We start from the raw sequence: 15,956 nt of genomic DNA, 5'->3' as shown, positions 1-15,956 counted from the left end.
TTAGTGGGAAATTTTTCTCATCCTTTCTAAATGCCTTTTCTTAGCACTCTTGCACATTAATTTTATAAGCATACAGTAAGCTCAAATTGGCTAAATGTCTATGTTGTTATGCTGAGTATTTATGCAGAGCCTCTGGCTCTTGATAACCAATGCAAATATGTATTTCTTACAAATTAAACGACCAAGTTGTAAAACTAGTAATCCATGAATTCTTTGTATTTAGGTCTATCTTATCATAATTGTCACAAGTAACTATGTTGGATAGTAAAAAAAAAGTGTATTGCATAAACTAGGTCATTAAAAGATGGTTAATACATATATTTTTAAATTAAAATAATTTGATAAGAATACAGACATATTGCAAGGATTCTAGAGTTTTGGTTTCATTACATCTTTATGGACTATTCAGTATTTGAGCTAGTTTTGACCTCTCAGCAAGGCAGTGTGCTGTAACAGATAAGAGTTAGGATTGCCATCAGAAAATACGGGTTATGGTCCTGCTTCTGCCAATTAGTAACTATGTGATTTTGGGGTGAGACTTCTTCCTCATTTGACAGTGAAAGTTACTATTCATAGATATAGATATATATATATCTATCTATATATATATATTCATAGATATATATATAAAATATGCCAGAAACTTTTTAAGTGTTTTATTGGCCTTATGCCATTTAATTCCCATAGTAACTATAGTGTCATCTTCTTCATTCTATAGAAGAGAAAATTGAGGCTCAAGGAGATGGGTAATTTTCTCTAGGTCAGACATCTAGCGAGTGACACTCAGAAGATAAACTCCATTTTATCTGTCTCCAAGGCCTGTGGAATCAACCACCGTAAAATATTACCTCTCAAAAAGTTATAGTTTAAGAAAATGTATATCATATATCGTTAGTTTTTTTAGAATTCACAATACATGATATAAATGTTAGTTATTGTTAAGAGGTCAGGTAAGTAGGCTCGTTTTTTACTTTTCAGATGAAGGGAACTTAGAGGATGAATCAGCTTGTATAACAAACCATTCCAAAACTTAATAGTCTCTACATAGTCTTTTCTTTAGTTCTTGATTCTGTGGGTCAGTGCATCTGGGCTTGGTTCAGCTGGACAGCTCTTCTGGACACATGTATAAGGGCAAGGCAGTTCTACTTCTGGAGATTAGCTGGGTATCCTCCAGGGGCAGAGATGAGAAGTTTTAGCTGTTGGTGCAGGGTGCTTTATATCTTTTAGGGGTTTATTTCTTTTAAATCCTTATTGTATTATGTCCTCTTACTTGTTTTCTAGTACTATTTTTCTTTGTACCAAAGAGGTGTGTGTGTGTGTGTGTGTGTGTGTGTGTGTGTGTGTGTGTGTGGCCGGGGGTGTGTGTGATGGTATATATGTCTCTCATCATCAAGCAGGCCAGCTAAGGCTTGTTCTTGTAGCACTAGGGTAGGGTTCCAAGAAAGAGAGAGCAGAAGCACACAAGACCTTCTGAAGCCAAGGCTTTGAACTGGTACAAAATCACTTGCACTTTTTCTATTGGCCAAAGCAAGTTAAAAAGCCTGTATAGATTCAAGGGCTGGAGAAACAGACTTAATGGGAGAAGATGCAAAATCACATTACAAAGGGGCATACCTAAAGGAGGGGATGGGAACTTCTGGCCATCTTAAAAATTTACTGCAGAGAAATTTTGCTTATGAATATGTTGCTTTCTGAAGGTGAATAATATTTAAATAATCATTATACTGGACTTTAAAAGAGTTAATTTGTTAAAGTGTTAACATTTGACAAGTATGTCATTCTGACAGTCACAATGTGGCTTTATGAGATCAATCCACATTTCTGGTGGTGATGTAGCACAGTTTCTGTAGCCTTCTGTGATGCTGACTCAAGGATATAAAGGAAGCAGTATTTCAGTTGCTTCTCTGCAAGAGGTAATGTCCATACAGTCTTTTAAATCCTTGCTCTACACAGACCAACAAAGGAAACCACAACTGTTTTTTCCTTCTCAGTTTTCCATTGCCATCTTTCAAAGGTTGGCTTCCCCTCCGTCCCACACACTTTTATGTGTGTTTTACAGCAGGATCAATGGAGTTAGTTAGCTGGAGGGGTTTTCTGTTCTCTCCTGTCTTATATAATGAAGGCTGGGTATTTATCTTAGGATCTTCCCCTCTTATAATGACCAGGAAAAAAAAATGCGAGACTATTATTTCATTCACTGTTTCATTTATCAATTCTCCATTGATAAGGACATCTCATCCTTTTACCTTCCCACATTCTTATTTTCAAATTTATCCAAAATCTTCTCTAATTTCACATCTATTTCTTTATGAATCACAAGAAAATTCTGAATTCTTCTAAAAGATGATCCTTTTGCCATTGTTATTATTTCCAGAGAGCTTATATAACCTCAGACTCAACTTGATTCATTAGATCTTTGTTTTCTCCCCATGAGTCCTTTGCATTATTTTTCACTTTTCTTTTGGTTTCTATATGGAGCCTTTCTAATACAAACTTAACATTATCAAGCTAAAAGCTTTCATTATTGATTCGTGCCATCTGTAGGAGTTATCTTTCTGGAAGTCTTGTAATTTAGTGTAAATACTTCCTCCATTTAAATTAACAGGGGTAATTTATGTAAAGCATTTTGCACATAGTAAGCTCTCACTAAATGCTATCTATAATTATAAATGCTGCTGCTACTACACTTACTATTACTAATTTATTTTAAAGCAAACCATATGCCTTTTTCTTCCTATTGAATTTACATTAAGCTATATAAGGAACTATCTAGACAATATGAGAATGCATGTTAGAGTCTGAACATAATTTTTCTTTGTAAATTTTCTGGCAATGGAATTTACTATCACTGCTACTTTTAGAAATGCCTCAGTGACTGTGCAAAACTAGAATCATTCCCTCAGTATTTAAGCTTTACATTTTTTTTGCATGTTAGTAAAATTTATATTTTCACAAGGCTAGGTAGGTTATTATTACACATTTACTGTCATATTGTTAGTAAATTTCTTATAAATGTATACTTACCATATTTTCTTGCATTAGTTTCCTAGACATTAGTGGCCTTCCAAAGACTTTTTAGTTTGTTTAGTTATTTACTGTCATAACAGGTAGTTTTCTTTAGTGAATTGTTTATATTTAATTGCCTGCCTTGCAGCCCTGTATATTGCTAAAACTTTTTCATTAGTAACTCACAACTCTTGCTCTTTCCATAATGTCAATATCAGTATCTGTTTTTCAAAGAGACTTCCTCCTACATAAAACCTGGTGTTTTACCTACTCCCTGGACTTCAAGTTCAAGCCTATCAATCTATCTCCATGGACTATGGTCTCTCTCTTCCTTCCTTCCTTTCTTTTCTTTCTAGAAATACACACACAGACACAGAAACACATAATCCATTGGTGGTAAGGTCTGATATGGGCTGCTTTGTGTCTCAGCCTTCCCCTCAAACCTCCCCTCCCCCCAAAAAGAGACGTGGGAGTCCTAACCTCCAGTACCTCAGAATGTCATCTTATTTGGAGATAGGGTCTTTACAGAGGTGTCAAGTTAAAATGAAATTATTAAGGTGGCACCTAATCCTATATGACTAGTGTTCGTATATAAAGGAGAAATTTGTTCACAGAGACAGGCATGCATAAAGGAAAAATGATGTAAAGAGACACAGAGAGAAGACAGCCATCTATAAGCCAAGGAGAAAGGCCTTGAAGAGGTCCATTTCTCACAACCCTCAGAAGGAACCAACCCTGACAACACCTTAATCTGGAACTTCTAGCTTCCAGAACTGTGAGATAATAAATTTCTGCTGTTTAAACAATCCAGTTTGTGGTGCTTTGTTATGACAGCCCTAGCAAACTAATACAAGGTGCAATAAAAATTTGAGAAAGGGAGAAATTGGCTAAAGAGAGCATTGCTTCGTTACTTGGATATCTGTAGCTTGTCTTTTTAGCTTCCGATAAACCTGAATTTTTACTTGCTAGAGCATTATGTTCCTGGAATAAACTTTTAAAACTTGTTTTGTTTTATATAACCATGATGTGGTGACTGGAGACCTACATTTCACTGAAAAGAACAAGCCAGAGCCATGGATAAGACGCGAGAAACCGGACACACTTGTCACCTGTAAGTAGAGCCCTCTCCCTTTATCTGCCATTAAGAAAAAAAAAATGCAATTTGTCTTAGATTTTCTCTCTCACTTGTTGGGAGGGGTGCGGCAGCGGGAAGAGAAAGGGTGTAGACAGTGGGGTGTAAATAAGGCAGACAGACGCTCCAGAGAGGGTGGGAATACAGCTTCACTGAAGAAAAATAGAGGAACCTGGTTGGTACAACAGAGCTTCCCCAGGTCCACCCACCACCCACCGTTCCCCGAGCTCTGGGCTTTGGCGGCGGGGGCTGACGGCGAGCGGCGGGGAAGGGACAGCTCCAGCAGCGGCTGCTTAGCGGGGAGAAGCGAGACCTGCAGGTCCAAGTCGGAGCCGGGTGGTCTCACCTTCGAGTGGGTGAGCTCTCCGTACCTCGGGTCAGCTCCGCGGCAGCCAAGGCCGGCTGCTCTGCCGGCTCCCGGCTGGGTCGCGGAGCGTCGGCTGGACCCGCCCCGAGCTCCATGGTCCGTCCGGCCCCGCGCGATGGTGACTCTGGGCGCCGAGGTCGGCGCGGAGCGAGCCCACAGCAGCTCGCACAATGAGGGCGGGTGGCGCGGCGCGCGGCCGGCGGGGGCTGTCTCCGCGAGCCCAGCGCCACGGGAAGCGGCCCAGCCACCTGAACCCGAAAAACGCCAACAAGTAGTTTCTCGTTGGAGAAGGGCGGCTCGGCTGGGTGTCGGGACTCCGTCCGGCTGCCCGGAGCACCTCGTCCACTCGGACACCACAGCAGAACCACTTTTCTCTCGGTCTCGTTAAGGTACCTAGAGGCGGGAGGGCAAGGGGCTGATTTGCCGGGAAGGGCGTGCTGACCCGGCAAGGCAGGCATCGCCCCTCCGTTCCGCAGTAGGATTGGAGAGGTGAAGCCCAGGGGAGAGGTGGCTGGGAGATCGGAAACGGGGACACTGTCAGCCAGGACTCCCAGCTCGGGGATGCAGGGGGTGTGCCTCGAGCAGCTTTTCCCCGGGCCTCGCTCCTCCTAGAAAGCACCCCTCCGCCCCCAAGACGTTTGCATTTATTGGGAAAGGGGGATGGGGTGGGATGCACTGATCACTTCTGCTCCCCAAAATGGATCCTAGTCAGTCGTTTCCTTTCCCAAGTAATAATAATTTCAACAATAGCAGTATTGTGAAAAGGAAATTGGATCAGGAAATTTGGGAGAGGTCTCCCTGGTGAAAGGCACCAGCAGGGACGTTTTTTTTTTGCTCTGACCTCCGCGTTCAGTCTATTTGCCTGGCCCGGGAAGGGGAGTAGAGGTCGCGCAAGGGGCACTCCCCGCGAGCCGGCAACAGCGGGCTGTCCAGAGTTCACCGAGAGTACGCGTTTAGTGGGGGCTCGCCGCCCAGTCTGGGAGTCTCTCACCCAACACTGCCAAGTTGTCTGGGCAGAGGGAACTCCCTGCCTAAGGGAACAGCCTCCCGGAGAGGGTAGGAGGGAGAGGGTCTCGGAATATGAGGGAGGAAAGGGACGGGGCACTGGGAGAGGACGGGGGTGGGGAGAGGGGGAGGGGAGGACTTAGGAGGGAAAGATAAGGGGTTTGGGGAGAGAGAGAGGGGGAGAGTTAGGGGCTGGGAACAGGTGAGACTTGAGAGAGGACAGAGGGCAGAGAGGGTGAAGGGTGAAAAGATGAAGGAGACAGAGCAGAGGGAGAAAGGTGTGAGGCGGGTAAAAGGTGTCAAGGAAGGTCAAGGAAGATTCGGACTGCTATCTCCTCAGTTCTCTAGAAACATGGGAAAGGTATGATGCTTGAGGCGGGGACAGGGCTGGGCGCCAAACTCATCCTGGGAGGGCCCTTTGCCCCTCGCCTTTCTGTCAACCCTGCATCTTGGGACTCTCGGGCTGGGAGTGGGGGTGGGAGTCACAGCGCGGCTCCACCGGCCGAGATCTTTAACTTGGTGCTGTGTTCGCCTCCCCCCAGTCATGTCTAAGGCACAGAGATGGGCAAGATCGAGAACAACGAGAGGGTGATCCTCAATGTCGGGGGCACCCGGCACGAAACCTACCGCAGCACCCTCAAGACCCTGCCCGGGACGCGCCTGGCCCTTCTCGCCGCTTCCGAGCCCCAGGGCGACTGCCTGAAGGCGGCGGGCGACAAGCTGCAGCCGTCGCCCCCTACGCTTTCGCCGCCGCCGCGACCGCCCCCGCTGTCCCCCGGGCCGGGCGGCTGCTTCGAGGGCGGCGCGGGCAACTGCAGCGTCCGCGGCGGCGGCGACTACCCCCGGGGCAGCCGCGAGTTCTTCTTCGACCGGCACCCGGGCGTCTTCGCCTATGTGCTCAACTACTACCGCACCGGCAAACTGCACTGCCCCGCCGACGTGTGCGGGCCGCTGTTCGAGGAGGAGCTGGCCTTCTGGGGCATCGACGAGACCGACGTGGAGCCCTGCTGCTGGATGACTTACCGGCAACACCGCGACGCCGAAGAGGCGCTCGACATCTTCGAGACCCCCGACCTCATCGGCGGTGACCCTGGCGACGACGAGGACCTGGCGGCCAAGAGGCTTGGCATCGAGGACGCCGCGGGCCTGGGGGGCCCCGACGGCAAGTCCGGCCGCTGGAGGAGGCTGCAGCCACGCATGTGGGCCCTCTTTGAGGACCCCTACTCGTCCAGAGCCGCCAGGGTAAGGCCAGAGTCGCCCCCTTCCCTGCTGCGCCAACTTCTCCCAACTCCTTCCGCAACTTCCTGTTCTTTTCCGCCGAGGCCTCTGGGATGGGGGCAGGGGGAGAAGGGAACAGGGTTCCCTAACCAGGAGACGAGGGGCCCCTACCGTGCAGGGTAAACTCAGGGACTCTGGCCCCGATCCTCCCTGCTCCCTACCCCCCGCCCCCCAGCATCCCCCTCCTCTCCTCCTCAACTGCAACTGAGATTTACTTCAGCAGATGGGACCGAAAGGGCAAATGTCGGCTACTCTGGGCGAGTCTGTCCGGACCCTTGTTCTGAAACCGCTATCACACTTCCTGTTGAGTTTCTTTTTCTAACTCTTGTTCCAACGTTTTCTTTAGCTCGGACGGCCCTTCAGGCCTTCTGGTCATCACTATTGGACCTTTCCAGTGAGACCTGACACTGCTGCGCACCTGACTCCCCCAGAGCAGTGGCTCCAATTAGGGATCTAATCTGAGGACAGTAGAGGAGAAATGGAATATATGTCCGTGGTTGGGCCGGGAGAGGGTGTGCCAGGAGGTTCATTTTGTGAAAATCTCCCGAATGTTGTTTGCGCCTGTGTCCTTCCAAGAGAGAGCAGTGCTGGGTTTGCTTGTCCCCCGTGAGTTGACGGGATAGCCCACCTGCACAGTGAATTTTGGAGTCTGATGCCTTTCCCCTTGTGCTGTATCTGTGTTTTCTACAGGTTGAACCCAATTGGTCACTTTGGTGATCCTGGTTTAGTGGGAGTCTCTAAATTAAAGACTGGGTAATTTAGATTGTAGGCAACTTTATTATACTCTATAGATTGTGATCCCATCCTCAATTTTTCTTTTCAGTCTTTAGCTTGAGTGACAGTTTAAATTTAGTCCTTGATACCCACGATTAATTCTTCAAAATCCCAATGAAGAGATTATAAAAGTAACTAATAATGGTTTCTCTAGTTTTAAAGGAAAGAAAAGAAATATAAACAACCCAAAATTATACAGTATGTGAATGGTTTTTAATTATATGTGAGAACAGAGTACTGTATTTAGTTAAATCTTTGTAACTGCATGTGTCTGGTTTGCTTCTGACACCCAGAAAAGATTCCCCTTGGGCAGAATTGGAATTCTCCCAGCTTAACTTTGGCTATATCCTCATTATTGTGTTCCCCTGAATGGCAGAAGTCTCTGCATCTGAGATGTTGTGCAACTGATAACATGTCAGAAGATGTGCTTCTGATACCACTTTAGTAGAAGCCTGAGGATATGTTTTGTTTTCAATTTGAAATAGAATATCAAAGAGACAATTTAAAACATTGCTACTTTATGGGATCTGGTATTTAAATGCATACATAAATTCTAGTATGCCCATGTTCTCATATTTGAATGTAGAATTACTAACTTCAACTCTGAAATCTTCCTTCTAAGGCCATTCTATAAATTCAGCAAGAGTTGGTATTCAGGGAAAAAAAAGTGCATATTATTTATTTAAGTTAAATCATAGACTCATGACCCTTACCTCTGTTGTTTTGGATTTCAGCCGAGTGCTACAGTGCTCTTTCCACTTGGCAGCTAAAAAGATAATCTGCGTTTGTTTTCAGACTCATCCTATAATTTTCTTATTTTATGTGGTATAAAAAAAGACAGGAAGTTTTATTATCTTTCCTCATAATAATAGAATACATTTCATTGTAGACCAGGTTGCACAGCAAAAACTTTAAGATGTTCAGTTTTTATTATTGCTATGGTAATTGATTCTATTGATTATTGGTCAATGGCTAGACTATTGAACTGAAAATAGTTTTTTAAAAATCTGACTAAGATTTCATTGTAGTAATATTAAGGATTTGACCTGCATCCCTTTTAGGTGAGGAAAAGAACACAGATAGCTTAGAGATTAATACAAGGTCAAAGAGCCATTAGAAGCAGAATCAGCTGAGAATCATAGACCTGGTAAATTTCTTTGAGATCACCTCGTGAGGACCCTGTAGTTTGTAGATGAGGAGAATGAAGACTGCAGATACTAAGTGAGGGCCAAGGTCATACAGCGAGTTATTAGCAGAGCCAAAATTATGCTGGAGGTCTCATGACATCCCCCCCAGGCCCTTTCCACCACAACCACTGATTATAACGGACTGTCTGGCTTGTGAAATCTCTGCATAGAGTGTTGCTCTTGAGATTTAATGCAGCATAGGACAGTCACTAGAATTCTAACTTTGAAAGGTCATCTATGACATATGTGTGTATATATATATATTTTTCCAGGTCTTTGGCTGTACCACCCAACATTAGAGTGCAAATATGGGATTCCAGTTTTCTTAAAATGAACCCTGTTTTAACTTTCCATTTTTATTGACCAGTTGATATGTAATGTTTTCCTTTTTGTTCAGATTGGCTAACATTTGTGGGACTTGTCTTCAAGAAAATCCCTTTTCAAATTATTAGGGGTTGCCTGAAGAATACTCAGAAGTCACCATTCTATTTAAATGTGATTTAATATTTTTGTATGGACACTTTTAGTTCAGATGATTGACAGACAATGTTATCTAATTTGATAAATAGAATTACATTGGGAGGTCACTGGATGAAATTATATTTTGCATGGACATGATTCTAGGAGACATAAAATCAATTATCAAGTGGTTTGTTTTAGCTGTGGTCTTACTGCCACAAGTCTCATTCTTAATAGAAGTATTTAACTTTTATAAGCCCTCTTACTTTTCTTTTTACATTAGTTCATCTTTTATTGATATACTTGAGATGAACAATTTTAACTGTCCAAATTCTATTTTCAATTTGTTATACCTGTTTCAACATTGTCCTTATCCTTTCCCAACATTGAGGAGATTGGCTCAATTTTATAATAGACATGTTTAATTTCTAACTTTTATGATCTAAAGTGGCAGACTGAAACAAGAGTGATAGGAACTGGATAATTAATTGAATTCTACAACATTGTATTTTTGCCTTTTGTTTTGGTTGGCATTTCCCCCTCCTCTATTACTTTTAATTTATGATGTAAATACATATTTGAGAGGTCTAAATTGTTCAGGCTAACTTGGTAAATAAGTTTATACTTTTCATTTATGAATTGTATCCTTAAGAATAGTATTCCAAAATAGAAATTTATAAAAGTTTAAATATAAGTTGTCATGGAAACCTGTTGTTCAGAAAATGAGATCAGGAAAAAGGTGAGATTATTCCGTTGATGCCATTGAGTGATATTTACAAATAGTAAAAAACAAGGAGGCATAGATGTTTTTGTAAAAATGTTCTGCATTGTATATTTCCAATTTAATGTCTAAGTTTTAGAAGGAAATGAAGCTTGTATGCACTTTCCTATGAAGGCATATAATAGTAAGTGAACAGGCACCAGGCAGAAATTCTTTAATAGAACTTCTAGATTTTTTAGAAGTTTGAAAGATAGTATAAGCACAAAATTTCCCAATATTACAGAGCTAAGAGTGGTTATATTAGATCTCCCTCTTCTTTTCACTTATTTTTTGGGGGAAGGAGGGAAAGTGATTGAATTAAGTTCTGGTCTAGAGTGTGGCCCTTCCTTGGCAGCATGTGTATCCTTGATTACCTGATAGACCTTTTTTTTTTTTTTTTACTCTCAAAGAGAATTTTAGAAAAGAAAAACAAAACAAAACAAAAAAACTGCCATAGAACCATATTTAAGATGTTGGCTTTTTGGTGTGGGTCTGGATCACTTCGTATATGTTCTCCAGACCTTTATCCATATACCACTATATGCAGATAATCCTGACTATACTTGGATTATGATAGTGAATCTACCATTTTTATAATCTTGAAAATATACTTTATTAGTATTTTAAATTGTTTATTTCCACAGCATTACTAAAATATACTCCTTAAGACTATTAAAATTTAAACTTAAATATCTAGAATTGGATTCAGAATTGCAAATATGTAATTTACTTTTTATGGGCCATTTTTTCCTCTACCTCAAAGCACAAAACAAAACAGGAAAGAAATTATCTAAGTAGCTATTTGCTAGCTTTAAGTGTAACGTTTAATTTTAAAAAATTATAATAAGGCAAAGACAATTTGAGTCATATATTAAGATTAAAGAAAGAAAGTGTATTAATTCTTGTTTTGTGACCTTGCTCCAGTTAAAAGAATTAATGGTCAAATATAGCTTGTTTATAAAATATTGCTCTTAATTATTAAAATTTTAGAATGTTTATTTAGTCAGTGAATACTGATTATGCAGTCACTGTACCAGAAACTATGTAAGCTACTGGGAATGCATGAGAAGATATAGTGCTTTGCCCTCAATAAGCTCGCCACTCTATTTATAATAAGATATCTCCTAAAACATTATCTATTCAATTAAAAATGCAACAAAATAACAACAAACAAAATTCCAGAAATATTATAGATGTTTTCCTCAAAAAAAAATCTCACATAGAAATATTGCCTAGATGTGCAGGAAAATATTCCTTCTAGAAATGATGGTCTCAGGAATTCCCTGGCGGTCCACTGGTTAAGATGCCCGTGCTTTCACTGCAGAGGGCCTAGGGTTCAATCCCTGGTTGGGGAATTAACATCCCACAAGCTGCAGGGGGTGACCAAAAAAAAAAAAAGAAATGATGGTCTTAAGGTATTGTTAGTCTTTATTATGTGAAAATGTTAGGCTTTTTCAATCTTGATTTTTCTGTTTTTCAAAGTGATTTATACACTCTCTTTCTGCAGCATTATTGAAGAATATGTTAAACGATGTACATATACCAAACAACTGAATTATTTGCAGTGTGGTCGAGTGTCTTCATCCCTTGCATTTTAATTACAAGTTATGACCAACCATATGACAATGCAAATCCAAACTTCAGGCCCCTAAAAAGAGTTTGGTGTAATAGTCTGGTGTGTTTGCATTTGCTGTATAAGCATCTAAGTGTCCTTTGATCTTTTCCAGGCCACTAACTGTATAGTTCACAAATTAATTTTATTCTTATATTCTGAGCATTGGATAAGATCAGAGAGTGCCTCATTCAACATATAATTTAAAAAAAACAGGTAACTCTAATAGAATTGTATTTTCAGTAGTGTATTTTATCACAAACTAGGTGATCTGATCCGTTGCTGGGGCATTAGGCATGCCAAAGGTGAATAGCTGGACAGACTAGGTATGACTTTTTTCTATTTTCCCAAGAGCTCATCTGTAGAACTGAGTTGACAATACTAAATGAGAGTCAAGGAAATTTTTCTTCTCTGTCAAGAAGCTTATTTTCAAAGCAACTGAAAACAAGGAAATGTGTAGGTTTATAAAGAAATGCAGGTCAACCTTTCCCATTAGAAATATGTATCATTACTATTTATTTTTACTACTGCAAATAAAGTAAATGCAGTTTTTAGATCTCATATATTTTTCAAATTCTGAGTCATTTATCCTTTTTATTATGGCAACCTTTAAAGTATATCTAAATGAAATAGTAAAGGACACTAAAGGACTGATAACATATAAAAACAGATCTCCATAAGGAAATATAGAGTGGCAACATAATCTAAACAATAACCATCAATATATGATATAAACTTAATTCTTTTTGAAGTATGAAGGGCTTTTCTTTTGGAAGAGCAGTCAAGATTTTTTTTTTTTATGACAGGATAGCATTGCTTTTTTGCTTTTCTCATAGGTTGAAGGGTGGTGATTAATTTTAATACTCTGTAGTCAATATTTTCTCAGAAAGTGACTAAAATGTGGGTGTTGGGAGGAGAAGAGACTAGAAGCAGAGAATATATGGAAACAGCATTGGAAAAATGCCTGAGTTGGAATCCATGAGACCTAGGCACTAACCTTGATTTTACAACTAGCTGTGTGACCTTAAAGAATTTACTTTATCTTCTTGAGTCTTGATCTCCTTCAGCCTTATTCTGAAAGAAAAAAATGGGGATGACACACTGGACTAGATAAGTATCCAAACTTCTTTCCAGCTCTAAGATTTTGAGGTTTGAAGGAAAAATAAGGATAGTGATTGCTAAAAATCCCTTGGGTGGGGGGAACAGTATGTCTGCACTGGTTTTGATTGTACTCTAGGGACCATCACCCTAATAGGGTAAACTAGTATGGATTTCTTTTGTTTTTTGCATTTTAACTTTCTGCCCTTCTTTTTCCCTACAGCTGTTGGGTAACTGCTGCTCTGGTTACCATAGAAACAGGTTAGCTCCTAGCTTCTTGTTTCCATTGAAAACAGCTTTCTCTCAACCACATATTGATCTCAGGAAATCATTTTGCTGTGGCTCTGTCATGAAACCCATAAAGCTGATCGGCTCTGTCATTTCCTAAGTCTAAGATTCAGTGCAGGTGTATACCCATCCACCCACAAGGATAACTGATTAGATAATCTCAGTTTTATTTCCATTTGAATAGAGCCTTGTCAAAGACACCAGCGTTTTCCCCTTCCCGTATCTTATACAGAAGGGAAAGTCTTATTCACTTGAGGATTTACAGGTATGCCTAACACATTGAAGTGTTTACAAAATAGTGTCAAATTATTTAGTCCTAATCTCTTTCACAGCTCATTCTATCAGAGTAAGCATAGAGAATGGTATGCTGTCTAGCACACTTCATAAGCTTGTATTTTAATGTACTCATTAATGAAGACTATTTCAAGAGAAATATATGTAGGTATTATATAGGGCACCATATTTCTCTTTTGAGAAAAAATAGTTTTTCTATTTCAGTGTATACATATTTACATAAAAACATATATTCACTGTCATACTGTAGATACACACTCAGGGTTTGTATATGTTTATAAAATTTTTATATGGATAAACGAAGGAAGAGACTCATGGGAGTATTGCTTAAAGTTTTGATTGAGAATATTAATTTGTATGTGTGCATGTGTATATTTATATATATAATATATACTCTTTGAATGAGATTGGTATATAAAACAGACTTCTGGTGTGCATGAGACTTAGAATTGGAAGGAAACTGGTGATCACCTGACACAGTTACCTCAACTCACAGAAAAAGCAGCTGGCTTGTTCATAGCCTTGGCTAGTTAGTGACAGTAGCAGGGCTAGAATTTAGATCTTCTGACCCCTGGCGCTCTTCGCATTCAATCTTGATTGCTTAGTCTGGGTTGGGTTTAACGTTAGGTGCACAGATTTTAGCTTCTGGGAAGCAGTAAGTATGTTAGGAATAGTTGGGGTAGGGTCTGTCCTCTTCCATGTCCTATTGTTCAGCAATAGCAGGGAAATTGTCACTGTTTTAGATATTCCCTCTATTTCCAGGTCCCCTCCAGATGAACCCTTCCATTGCTGCCTTCTCTACCAGTTCTATATCTTACTGTTCTACTACCTTTAAAGCCTCAAAACTAACCTGCCTGTGTACTTACCTCCTATTTTTTCCCTTTATCCTTGTGTGTGTGTGTCTTTTGTAATATGTTTTTCTGCTTTTATTGGACTTATGGCCTTTGGAATTTTTAAATGCAGCCCTAGTTCAACCTATTGGTGATGGTTAATGTGCTTTATAGAACATTCTTTTCTCACATGTAATTAATCAGATCATGGTTGGCTTTACACAGGAATAACTGGTAAATCAGAGTGAAAGATACTTGGAGTGGTTTTTAAGATCTGAAAATGAGATTATATATTGTTTGAGGTCAGCAAATACAGGACAGAAAAACTTTTCCTTCAACCTTCTTTTAGTAGACAGTTATCCAAAGGTGGTGTTTCCTTCCCTGTGGTGGGATGTAAAGCAGCATTATAATTTTTGGAATGTTTGAAAGAATGCATTTTATAGGAATCAAAACAGAAGAAGTTTCTGGTAATATTGGGAAAAAAGTACTCCATAATTGCTATGGTTAGTTGACTGATCTTTTCTTCTGAAAGCTCATAATGATGGAGACATCTTTGTAATCTGACATTTCCTCAGTGTTCATGTATTAAGAAAATCCTATGCAGACACCTCAGTGTCATCTTCATTTTCTGTTTGAATACTCTGGTGGGTTTGCTATCAGATCTTGGAGCTTTGCCATTCTTTATGTATCTGACAACGTTGCTGATATCTTTAAAAACTGGAGCAAAGGTCAAGATAGCCCTTCTTGGCAAGTGATATGTGATTTAGTCTCAGCAATGGAAGGTGTTCTCCTTTGAGTTGTCTCCATGGAGGAAGTCCAAGTGACAAAAATATGCCACCTTTTGACCACAGACATTCTCTTATTTTACACCAATACTTTGTCCAGAATTTGAAAGTTATTCACTAAATGATAAAATGCAAATTTTTTTTATAAAATAAAGTGATCCTAGATAATATTGTCATGATATCCAAATAATATTGTTAATTCTAAATTTAAGACATGTTTATGAATTATGTTTAAGCAAAAACAATTTGGATGAATATAAAATTATTCATTGAGCTGTTTGTCAGATTGGGCTTAATGAAAGGGACAGATTATTCAGAATTTCTGTAAATTTTGTATCTGTGTTTGTAAATTATACAACAGAAATTCAGGTATAGGGTTGCTTAGTTTTCTGTTTATTGATTAAGGATAAAATGCCATTTGCTAAAAGTGAATATTGTGTAATAACTGTATTGGAAACAATGGCAAAGTAATCATAGCAAGAGGAAGCTTCCTTACTATTGGGCTGGCCAAAAAGTTCATTCGGATTTTTCAGTAAGATGTTATGGAAAAACCCGAATGAATTTTTTGGCCAACCCAATATATTAATTTGGATAAAATTGTTATTTAGGAAAACAGAACAATGCATCATTATAGTTTGATTTACTGTTTAAATTGTCCTGCTTCTCTCTTGGGGTGAACAGCGAGAGGGCAATTATGAAAATTATTAAAATACTCTTAATGAAACCCATCTTTCATATAAATTGAGTAGGAAATGGACAGAACAGAGATTTAGCTGGCCCTTTTTTTGTGCAAATGGAATCTAAAGTAGCAAGTAGCCTTTTTTTTTTTTAAGCTGGAACTTTATTATCAGGCCTGAGTGACCTATGAGGGTCATATAAAATGATTAGTGGGTGCATCAAGTTGAACAACCATCATATTTGTATCATGATGGAGAAACATTTGTGAGCTTATGCTTAATTCCTAGGTTCAAAATGGTGTTGACTGTGCTTTGATATTTAGAGTACAATGCTAGAGATATAAAATTCATGCAAATTAATGAAATCAAATATATTTTAATGTACTAATAGGCTGCAATGACAT

At 39.9% G+C, this 15,956-nt stretch overlaps 1 protein-coding gene across 6 annotated transcripts in view; it reads left to right on the top strand.

Moving 5' to 3' along the window:
* Positions 1–4,356: 4,356 nt before the first annotated feature.
* Positions 4,357–15,956, top strand: part of KCNC2 (potassium voltage-gated channel subfamily C member 2) — a 207,364-nt gene continuing 195,764 nt past the window's right edge. For 3 of the 6 annotated variants that reach the window (XM_029205945.1, XM_029205946.1, XM_029205949.1), the window contains exons 1-2: positions 4,357–4,894; positions 6,053–6,752. In XM_029205945.1, the coding sequence (XP_029061778.1) occupies positions 6,072–6,752 (681 nt within the window). In that variant the 5' untranslated portion in view covers positions 4,357–4,894; positions 6,053–6,071. Of the gene's footprint in view, positions 4,895–6,050; positions 6,753–15,956 lie in introns of those variants that run through there. The other 3 variants (XM_029205948.1, XM_029205947.1, XM_029205944.1) reach the window with 3 other exon arrangements.

This window comes from Monodon monoceros, unplaced genomic scaffold (genome assembly GCF_005190385.1).
Source record: "Monodon monoceros isolate NGI ecotype Baffin Bay Population unplaced genomic scaffold, NGI_Narwhal_1 Super_Scaffold_6, whole genome shotgun sequence".
Lineage (NCBI taxonomy): Eukaryota > Metazoa > Chordata > Mammalia > Artiodactyla > Monodontidae > Monodon > Monodon monoceros.
Note: the sequence above shows the minus strand (reverse complement) of the source record. Positions and strands in the feature narration are given on the sequence as shown.